This window comes from Hippocampus bargibanti, linkage group LG11 (genome assembly GCF_051943395.1).
Source record: "Hippocampus bargibanti isolate YZ-2025 linkage group LG11, ASM5194339v1, whole genome shotgun sequence".
Lineage (NCBI taxonomy): Eukaryota > Metazoa > Chordata > Actinopteri > Syngnathiformes > Syngnathidae > Hippocampus > Hippocampus bargibanti.
The window spans coordinates 20728124-20739062 of record NC_142744.1 but is presented as its reverse complement, the minus strand read 5'-3'; the positions used below and the strand labels follow the sequence as shown (position 1 = coordinate 20739062).

Sequence of the window (10939 nt, the reverse complement as noted above, 5' to 3'; positions counted from 1 at the left end):
TGTGTTGCTGCCGCGTAACAGGCACTATTTTGAAACAAAAGTTAAGGTATATTATGAAAACGTTTTCTGTGTACTGTCTTTCTTTATAAACATTTCAATTTGGACACATGCGGTTTATAGACACGTGAGGTGTATATATGTACAAAATGGTTTTTCCTTTAAAAATGTAGTGGGTGAGGCTATTAATCAGGTGCGCTCTGTAGTCCGGAAATTACGGTAATTCCTAAATTATATGGATCTGGAGTGATATGAGTTTGTAATGAGGGCAGCTGTCCAAAATTCAATGCAATACATACATATTGGTTTATATAGAGCTCTAACAACAGCTTAAGATGGAACAAAGTGCTAACATGTGGAAGCTTGTGGAAGAGAAAAACATTGCCAGAGGCAATGAAAAAAGAAAAACCTGAACAAATTCGGGAATGGCATTCTACGTCAATTCCCGAATACATTCATGAATGGCAGTAAATGAGTTACAAAAAACATTTCACTCCAAAAAAGTACAGTAAAGTCTCGTTATATCGATATCGGTTATATCAATAGTACTGCTTATTACGATACTATTTCTATGAACGCAAGAAGAAAATTTACATGCCGCAGGATCAGATATATCGATACTCCGGTTATATCGATATTTTTTCCGACTCCCGAGAATATTGATATAACGAGACTTTACTGTATATCAAACATAAACATATTTTTCCATCGGAAATATTGGATAATTAAAATGTGTTTTATTTTAAATATTGTTTAAAAAAATAGCAATAACATGTCAACACATGTTCATAAATTATATTGATATATATTGATAGAAAGTATATGAAAACAAGCTCAATGCTGAATAACAGAATACAAAAAAAAATCTAAAGATTTTTTTACATTCAATTATACTTTAAAATTGTTTAAATATAGAAAACATTTTAAATGTAACGTCAACTAAATGAAATTTTGAATATTTCATGATTTCCAAGTAAATGAATCTACAATTTAATTAACCTAACAAAACTACCCACTCTTAATGACAAACATGGGCAAATACACAAGGTAGTTGGGCTCTTTATTCAACTTAACTGTCATGAATGAAGATGTACCCATTTTAATGACTGTAAAAATACAAAATTTATGTCCAAAAACAAATGGCAGTGGCATCATTGTAAAGGGACTGAACATTTAAAATTGTTCAGGGTCAGAAAATGCATGGATTATTATGACCTCAAGGGCAATTGGGTAATTGGACATTGGGTAAGCACCCAAATAAACTTACCCCCCAGTCTTTCAATGAGTTTTGCTTCTGCATACTGGCATCAGCGTTTTGCCCTGATAGTGAGAGCAGCGCAGCTTGCAGCTGGAGTGAGAAGTAAGGCAAAAATAAACTCAGAGTATTGACACAAATCCATTACATAATATCGAGCCCAACCTGTTTATCAAGCTCCTTCATTCGATTGCTGTTTTGTTTGGATTTAGATCTCTCTCGCTCGAGTTCAGAGGTCAATTCTCGATTTTTCTTGGACAACGCCACAATCTTGACGGCAGCCATATCACCTGCTATGCCCGTTACACCTAAAATATCACATTTTGTTTTCAATTCAGATACAACATAAGTACATCAGAACAAACATACCCGCCAAGGCCAGCACTCGCTCGTCATCCAGTTTCTTCTTCATGTGTTTGATTTCAACGTCCTTTTCAGTGAGCAGTTGTATCAGACAGTCATTTTCATCCCTCGCCTCTCTCAGTTGGTTCAACAGGCTCTCCTGCTGCTGTCTAAAATAAGCAACATAATTGACAATAATTGAAATCACTATTTTTTAAATTCGTTTTATGGATACTGTGACTGAGAATGAGTTAAGATGGAAATACATATATATATTTGTGTGGACTGGCTCATGAATAAATGTTGGTATTTGTGACATTTCGAAAGAATGCCTTAATCATCCATCCTTTTCTCCACTGTCTCAGGCACTAGGATGGGCACACCCTGAACTAGTTGCCAGTCAATCCCAGGACGCACATTGATGGACATTCCTCGGCATTCACATTCACATTGAAGGATAATGTCCATAGAAAGGCCGAGCCGGAATCAAACCCTGCACTTCTGCATCATGAGGTCAACATGCTAACCAGTTGTCCACCAGGGCACCACAGAAAACAATATAAGTTAATAATTGTGTTGGTAATGTGTCAAATTAAAGTTGAAATTCTCGTGTCTTTCCTATGTGAAATTTGCATGTGCGGGTTAAATTATCCCTCGAAATTGTTCCAAAGTGTGATTGTGTGTGTGAATGGTAGTTGGTTGCCTATGTGTGGGTGTAAGTGGCTGGCAACAACTTTGGGATGTGCCCAATTAGGGTGCCCAAAGGCAGCTTGATAAACTCTGACATGCGATCGACAATTCTGAGAGTAGAGTCGTGGATGGACAGATGGATGTTTGCTCTCATCTAAATTCAATGTCTGAGAAAAAAAATATAGTTATTATTGTCATTGTGAGACAAACTGACATATATCAATAGCTTTATCATCCAATTATTAGAATTGTAGATGTACTGTAAAACATCTCATCTCATTTTCCGTACCGCTTATTCCTCATTAGGGTCGCGGGGGTTGCTGGAGCCTATCTCAGCTGTCTTCGGGCACGAGGCGGGGGACACCCTGAATTGGTTGCCAGCCAATCGCAGGGCACACAAAGACATACAACAGTCACACTCACACCGAGGGACAATTTGGAGTGGTCAATCTGGCTGCCATGCACGTTTTTGGAGTGTGGGGGGAAACCGGAGGACCCGGAGAAAACCCACGCGGGTCCGGGGAGAACCTGCAAACTCCACACAGGGAGGCCGGACCGGGACGCGAACCGGCGACCTCTGCACTGTGAAGCCGGTGTGCTAACCAGTAAGAATCTGCTCTAAAAACTACATCAGTAGCAAATTAGCAGTTTTAACGCTAACACCGACAGATGAAATAAGTGTAATTTTATTTACCTTTGGGGGAAAGCCAATGCACTTATCGAAAAGTCACTTTATACTCACCTTTCGTGCTCCCCGACAGAGGTATAATTTTGCATTTTTTTCGTGCCGGAAATGGTCCCTAACCGCGATCCGTTTTAGTCACTTTTTATCTATTGGATCGCTTCAATTTCGCGCGAGGGTATTGCCACTCACTCGCAGTTATGTCAGCCTTTATAGCGTAAAGGCATTGATGTCACTGTCAGAAATGTTTCCCTTTGTTGCATATTTGCGAAGGCCGGACGCTCTTTCAGCGTAATTAACATGAGCAACACCGTGTGGTTACGTCATGAATTTGGTTTTAACAAGTTCCCAGAGTCAATTATTTTCAAGGAGGCTGAACACCACCACCTTGCGCAAGAAACGGGCATTTACCTCGGTTAGGTGCGTGTTTTCTGACACATTCCACTTACTTGCCAGCCGTCACACATGAGCTTGTGTGACAGCCATATTGGAACAGTACAAATACCGAAGTCGGAGAGAAGAATAAACGAATAAACACTCCACTAAAAACACTCAGGTTCGACTGGCGAGAGTCAAGGTAATGAAAAAATCTATATTTTCCACTTGATATGAACATGTTATCAATGTGTACTGTAGAATGGTGCATGTTTTGCATTACCAAAATATCAAGGCACACTGCCAAACAAAAATGCTATCAAAAGTATTGATCATATTAATCTTATAGAAATGGAATGGAAGGGCAAGTAATTGTTCTGCCCGTCATACTACGTCGCTGGCATCAATAGATGAGCAAAGATATATTTGAGCGATAGAAAGTGAAATCAGACGACTCCACACATCACACTCATGTGCCATGGCAAAGTGGTTGGGAACCAGTGCTCACTGTTTTATTTTGAATTTACATTCTCAACTAGCAAAAGACATACAGCTCAGTATTGTCAGGAGTCTGTACTACTCAGTAATTATTTAAAAAACTGCTTTATCATGAGTCAAGATAAAGCATTATTTTATCTTATTGTTGGAAGTTATTCATATAAACTTGTAGAAATGCAGTCATACCTTATCATCTCAATGTATGTAATTTTGAATATTTTTGAAAACTTGACAATCTAGTCCAAAATGGGGTTGTTTCTAAATCACCTTTTCCACCCAAATTGCTGTTTTGAAAGATCATTCATTTTGACTTGTCATCAGTTGTCAAGGACTGAAATGCTTCTTAATTTTTTCTTCTAACTCCTTGATGGTGTCCTCTTTGTCAGCGACCACTTGGTATAAGTTCTGGATAAGCATTTTCTGCGAGGAGAGCTCACTGCTGAGTGACGGCGCCGCGCTGGGTTGACTCGGTGCATTCTGTCTGGTGAGGTGGTTCAGCAGATCCAGCATGCGACTCTTCTCCTTCTGCCATGGAAAGAGGGAGGCAACTAACATCTTAACTCAACTCACTAGGTTTATATTCTTCTTACCAATATAGCATCCACAAGCTCATCATCGTGTTTACTCTTCAGCAGCATGGAGGAAGACTGAGCCTTCAGGGTTTTTATGTCAGCAGATAGACATTGGTTCCTAGCTTTGGAGGCTTCCAGTTCTTTCTTCACCTGATTACAGTCTCGCTGCAAGGCTTCATAGCTGTCAGAGAGCCTCTAGAGAAAGATGAGTATGTCGGTATATTTCCATGAAAATATAATCATGACTTACCTACCTGAAAGGCCTCCTTCTTTTCTTTCTCAGCGCTGCGGAAGTAGCCAATGTAATGGCCACGGCTTTTCGGAGGAATGCCTGATAGTTGTTCTTCGTCCGTGTTCAACATGCTCAATGGAGGTGACCTCAGCTGCTGCTCCAGGTCCCGCACCTGTCAAGCACGCACGCACACACGCAGACACAGACACAGACACACACACACACACACACACACACACACACACACACACACACACACTTTGTGGGAGCCAGGAGTTTTTGTCAAGAGGTCTCAAAAATTCATGAATGATTATCAAGAAAGAACAAATTGTATTTTATAGAAAACTTGTGTTCATGACATTACTTGGGTTTATTTGTGAATGGAATATACTGGACAAGGAAAAAAGCCAATATATAAATCAGAAAATAAAAATAAAACAATTCTAGATGTGTTTATGGGCGGCCCGGTAGTCGGTGGTTAGCACGCCGACTTCACAGTGCAGAGGTCGTAAGTTCAAGACCTGGTCCGGCCTACATGTGTAGAGTTTGCATGTTCTCCCCAGACCCGCGTGGGTTTCCTCCAGTTTCCTCCCACATTCCAAAAACATGCATGGCAGTCCGATTGAACATTTCAAATTGTCCCTTGATGTGAGTGTGAGTGCGGATGGTTGTTTGTTTGTGCCCTGCAATTGGCTGGTACCAATTCAAGGTGTCCCCGCCTAGTGCCCGAAGACAGCTGGGATTGACCTAAGCATTCCCCGCGACCCTAATGAGGATTAAGCGGCCTGGAAAATGTATGTAACATAACGTATTGTAATGTATGTGCCTTTTGGTATAAACTTGTTAATCTATTTTGTGGTAAAAATATGCATGTAATTTATATATTGTGTGTATATTTATTTGTATACATTTATTCAATTGTATTTAGTATGGTGCGGGGGCAATAGCTTTAGCAAGGGAAGCCCAGACTCCCCTCTCCCCTGCTACTTCTTTCAGCTCTTCGGGATCCCGAGGCATTTGCAGGCCATCATGGAGACAGTTTCTCTCCTGCATGTCCTGGAGCCTCACTTCGAGGCCTTGCTCTCAAATGGGGGGGACCCCGATGACCCGCGTCAGGGCAAGGGAAACCAAGGTTCATATATTTTACTGATCATAGGGGGCTTAATTTGTCTGAAAGTCTGAATTCTATTTAAAGGACTATGCGTGACCATGCAAAGTTTGATATTGTAAATCACATGAATTTTATCTAACAGTGCAAAATTATTTTGGTTAAACTCATCAAAGAGGTCAGTGATTCAAAATCCTATGAGGACTGCAAGCACTACCTGACAGATTAGATTCAATTAGACTATTAGTCTCACAGTGGAGAAATGTACATTTCACAGCAGCTAAATTATGAAAGGAAGTGGAAAGGAAAACAAACATCAACAAAACAAAAATGTGTTGTTTCAATGTGTTTTGTCAACTCTCACATTTAATATGAAACCTAATTTCCTTCTTACCCTTGACTGTAGAGCCATTATTTGCTGTGCACGTCCTCTAAAGCTTCCCACACAATTCAGTAGCTGGCTTAAGTTGACGTCTTCCCCAACCTCATTTGTCAGAACCTTCAACGGATAATATGAACAACAACTTAGGTTGTGTGCAAAATGTGTTTGGTAATCACATAAGAAGGAGATGCTTTGTACCTTGTGAGCCACTTTTAGCTCCTGTTTGAGAAACTGAACTTGGTTGCGATACTCTGTGACTTTGAGCTGGGAAGCAGATAATTTATCCTTCAAAGACTTCACCACTGGATTGTCCTGTTTTGCAGACAATCAGTTGTTCTCATTAGGATGACATGATTAACTTGCAGAAAACAACACAAATTTGCAGTAGAAACGCTAAGATGGAACACAACAACATCCACAGTAAATGATTCATGATGTACAGTGAACGTTTTAAAGGACAACCGACGTCACTTTTTTGTTTCTTAACTGACATCAGAAAAACGTTTTATAGCATCTAAAACACCCAAAACACGCAGTATGATATTTTTATTCAAATGCAAAACACCAAGCCATTAACTCTTTGAACAGTAGCCCAAATTGAACTGTATAGTGGCTCTTTGCAATTTTTTGATGATGATACTAGTGCAGCGTGTTCGACCGGAAACAAATTCCTTGTGTGTTCTACATACTTGGCAATGAAGATGATTCTGATTCTGATAAAAATGACTTAAAGTGTCCAAAATCTGCAAAAAAATTGAGCTGCGAATTGGGCATTTTCAGAAAGTCCCACCCCAAGTTCGTGACATCATGCCAAGACGTCTTGCATTGCTGGAAAATCAAAACAATGGGTTCAGATTCGGAGAATATGCTTTCTTGGTACACATCCAGTTCCGAATACGATTCAAATAGTTCTGAAGAGGAAAGCATACATGTTTGCAACCGATTAAAGAATTTATTCCATGTCATTTTGAGGCAAACGGGCGAGGGGGAATGTCGCACCCAAAAATGGCCACCACTGTTGTGAGGAATGAATCAGCTCGTTTCCACAGGCTGATAAATTCCTTCCATGGAGCTTGGAGGCTCTCTTCTGGCGACTTTTGGGTGCAACACAAGGTTTTCAGACCAAACAGTACAGCGAAATTGACGTGATGGAAGGACTGCTACAATGTGTCTTTTTGTCGGTCATGGGTGGTCCTTTCGTGACGTCACGTACGGAGTGGTCACCAACTCAAAAACAAGGCTTCCTGAATATTCAGCGCGAGTCTTAAAACGTAAAATATAGCTATATGCCGTGGAATCTTATTAAAATACGCTCAATAGAAGTCATTTGAAGCCATTTTACAAATTATGGACACAACTTGTCCGAAGACGTCGGTTGTCCTTTAAATAACATTGACTTTCTTCAATGTCAAAATGCTGCAATGTCTTTAACAACATTTGAGTCAACCGAACCTCAAAGTTTTGACAAGAGCTTTGCTTCTGCCTTTTGGCATCAATGTTTTTTCCTTGAGGTGAGCACACGGCAGCCTGTAGCTGTCGTAAGAAAAATGGAAATTAATGACCATTCAGATGATGCGGCAACATGAAACCAAAAAAACTCACATCCTTTTCCAGTGCTTTGATTCTATTGCTGTTTTGTTTGCATTTTGTCCGCTCTCGTTCCACTTCAGCATTCAGCTCTCGGTTCTTTTTAGACAACTCCACAATCTTGACGGCAGCTGCATCGCCTGACATGCCTGACACACCTAAAAGCCCATAAGCTCCTAACACTTATTGTGATCAATCTATGAAAGCCAAGATTCTAAGGGGACAGTGACTGCAATTTTTTAATAATTTAACTCACTTTTATTTTGAAATTACCACAGAGGTATTTATGGCACCCATATTCATAACTTCTTCATAATAACCGGATCCTATATATATATATTTTTTTTTTTTAACCTATGTACATCTTGAACTGTGTGTCCTTCAGCATTCAGTTTGAGACTCTACAACATTGAAATCTCATGTCTTAACAGGCTACTTTTAAATAAAACGTATGACTACACTTCGAAAAACATGCAGTTGGGTGCTAAAATAACACAAATGACGAGTTGTGACATTAAACCTACATGCGTGTAACTTATGCCATATTCATGAAAAGTTTCTTTTTTTGAACATTTAATTGAAATAAAAAAAAAATAAAAAAAATGCAAAATGGATAGTATTATCAAGCATCTGGTCTGTAGGTATCGATGAGTACAGCACACAGATTTCAGAAGTATTCAGACAGAAAAAAACAAGGGAAATCGGTGGATCCTTATCATTTTATGACACACGTACCAGCCATGAGAAAGGCCTTTTCTTTTTCCCATTTCTGTTTCATGTGATTGAACTCAAATTCTTTTTCACTCAGTAATTTGAAGAGGCGACCGTTGACATCCGTCAGCTCCCTCAGCTGGTCCAACAAACGCTGACGCTCATCCCGTTCAAGTCTACAGGAAGTTGAGAAATAAAATGTGAATGAACGCAAGGTAACGACTGTTATCCTTTTAGACTTTCTCACCTGTCTAAAATGGTGTTTGCCGAAGCGCTTTGGCTCAATAAGTCCATATGCTCATTTAGAAACGTATCCTTGGATTTCATATTGTCCATTTGCTGTTTTACATTTTCAAGAGACTCAAGATTGTTCGCTTCATTGCTATAGTCCATCTGTGATGCTTCTGTTATAAGGGCACAGTGACATCACACAAAGGGGGCGGGGGGTACACTCATTTATTCATTTTCCGGATATATTTATATTCTAAACATATGATGCGCTGAAGCTCTAAACCAAACTACAACCAAAAGAGAACGTTCCTGAACGTATTGTTAAATACCTCAAACAGTGTTTATCTATGATTAGACTGTACAAGTATTGTTTTCAGTTAGTTGTCACGTGGTGTATTTTTTTTAAACAGGAGCTAGTTCTAACACTTTGTGAAGGATCCCAAAACCAACGTTGATACATAGAGTGGATTCTTACAACTGGAGTATACAATTTACTGACCTTCCATTAGATGAAATGTCGTCTTCTTTTACGACGGATGTTGTTTTGCACGGCTGTCTGGAAAAGAAGATTGCCCGAACTTTCTGTTGTACCTCAACAACAGCATCCATGGCAACGACGCTGACCTGACGAGATATCGCGAGAGAACGATCAGCTGGACTACATATTTGACAACGTGTGTTGCTATTATTGATTGAGCATACTTTTTATGCAATATTGTAATTCTTTTCCAAACCTTTGTGCAACATTGTACTTTTTTGGGAAACTAGTCGACTTGATCTGCGAGTGTAACAGTGTAAGTCGGTGGTCACGGGTCATTCGTGATGTGTCGTTCGCGAACGAGCCGGATCTTTGAAGTAAAGGAAGAGAGCCAGCACCTAACAAGGAGCTGGAAATGGGAGCCGGTTTTTATCCTCTGTATCCCCCGCCCCCAGTCTTCAGTGAAAGCCGCACGCGATTGGTCAAGATCTGTGGAAGAGGGGGTCACTGGAGATTAGTGTCGACAGGTACAGTGGACAACTATTATCATATTATGCTGTTACTATTATTCAATTATTATCATTTTTACTCATTTGTATTCTAGCATTATTAATATGAAAAGCAAATTAGTGACAGCTGATATTCAGAAGTTAGTGGATGCTCTGTGCACATATAAACAAAGCCATATAAATAAAAATAATTGATAGTGTATTTTTTACATGGGTAATTTGCTTGTTGCATATTTTTACATAATTGTTGGTAGTTAATTTAAGCAACAAAAACAAACTGAGGAGCCAATTGGGAGCCACTAAATATCTTTCTAGTGAGCCGAGCCAAAAGAACCGGCTCTCTGAAAGGAGCCGGAATTCCCATCACTACTGGTCACCCAAATGGCAGCTCCGGCAATGATTTGTGACGTCGTTTTCTCACCAACAGGCCGCATCCCCAGTCATGACTTTTTTCAAATCTCGAGTTTTCCATCAATCAAATAATAATAATAATAATAATAATAATAATAATAATAATAAAACTTCATTTTTAAGCGCCTTTCAAAACTTTTTACAGTCACAGGATCAGTTTTTCTGCGGGTGAGCAGCGGCAGCCACATGCGCCAGCGTTCACTCAACCCAGAAGTAACTCAAATAGATAGAAAGCTAGCTATCTAACAGATAGCTAATAGATAGCCAGCGAGACAGTCAACTAGCTAGATAGCCATATAGCTAATAGATAGCCAGCTACATGTCGAGCTAGCCAGATAGCTAATAGATGGCAAATGGATAGCCAATAGATAGCCAGCTCAGCAGCTAGCTAATAGATAGTAAATGGATAGATAGATAGATAGATAGATAGATAGATAGATAGATAGATAGATAGATAGATAGATAGATAGATAGATAGATAGATAGATAGATAGATAGATAGATAGATAGATAGATAGCAAAGATATATCAAATGGATAGCAAATAGATAGCCAGCTAGGTAGCTAGCATATCTTGTGCAAGCAACTCTCCTCTCTCATTCCTCCGGACACAACATTGGCGACGAAGATGGCCTTCTACACAGCTCCCCTCCCCTCGTTTCTCGCGCTCCCCGGTGAGCCACCAGTCCCGTGGTCCCGCTGGTATGACTCGTTCACGACATATCTGACGGCGACCGGACTAAACGAGGCAAGCGAAGCACGCCGAACGGCTATGCTAATACACAGTTTAGGTAGTGAGGGGCAGCGCATTTTTCACTCTCTTGGACCCGCGAAGACATACGGGGATTGTGTCACTTTATTGGCCCGACATTTCACCCCA

The 10939-nt window shown here is 40.0% G+C and overlaps 1 protein-coding gene across 4 annotated transcripts; it reads right to left on the bottom strand.

The window, feature by feature from the left end:
* Window positions 1-1263: 1263 nt before the first annotated feature.
* Window positions 1264-10359, bottom strand: LOC148891909 (coiled-coil domain-containing protein 13-like). 4 transcript variants are annotated; one of them, XM_089008223.1, is made up of 13 exons: window positions 9162-9274; window positions 8679-8835; window positions 8456-8607; window positions 7736-7878; window positions 7586-7666; window positions 6332-6445; window positions 6146-6250; window positions 4666-4815; window positions 4430-4606; window positions 4107-4364; window positions 1622-1764; window positions 1418-1560; window positions 1264-1345 (listed from the first exon to the last, which is right to left on the bottom strand). In XM_089008223.1, exons 1-10 carry the CDS (start codon window positions 9166-9168, stop codon window positions 4164-4166), a joined length of 1287 nt encoding a protein of 428 aa, XP_088864349.1. In that variant the 5' UTR covers window positions 9169-9274; the 3' UTR covers window positions 1264-1345; window positions 1418-1560; window positions 1622-1764; window positions 4107-4163. The 4 variants fall into 4 exon arrangements, with proteins under 4 accessions (XP_088864349.1, XP_088864351.1, XP_088864348.1 ...); XM_089008225.1 differs by having other exon boundaries at window positions 4277-4364; XM_089008222.1 differs by lacking the exons at window positions 1264-1345; window positions 1418-1560; window positions 1622-1764 and having other exon boundaries at window positions 3837-4364.
* Window positions 10360-10939: the final 580 nt, after the last annotated feature.

Bases quoted from the DNA above. Each gene is read 5' to 3' on its own strand.
- LOC148891909 (XM_089008223.1), bottom strand. The intron at 8,608-8,678 runs GTGAGAAAGTCT...AACTTCCTGTAG, and splicing joins GCAAACACCATTTTAGACAG to ACTTGAACGGGATGAGCGTC. The intron at 7,879-8,455 runs GTACGTGTGTCA...ATGGGCTTTTAG, and splicing joins AAAGGCCTTTCTCATGGCTG to GTGTGTCAGGCATGTCAGGC.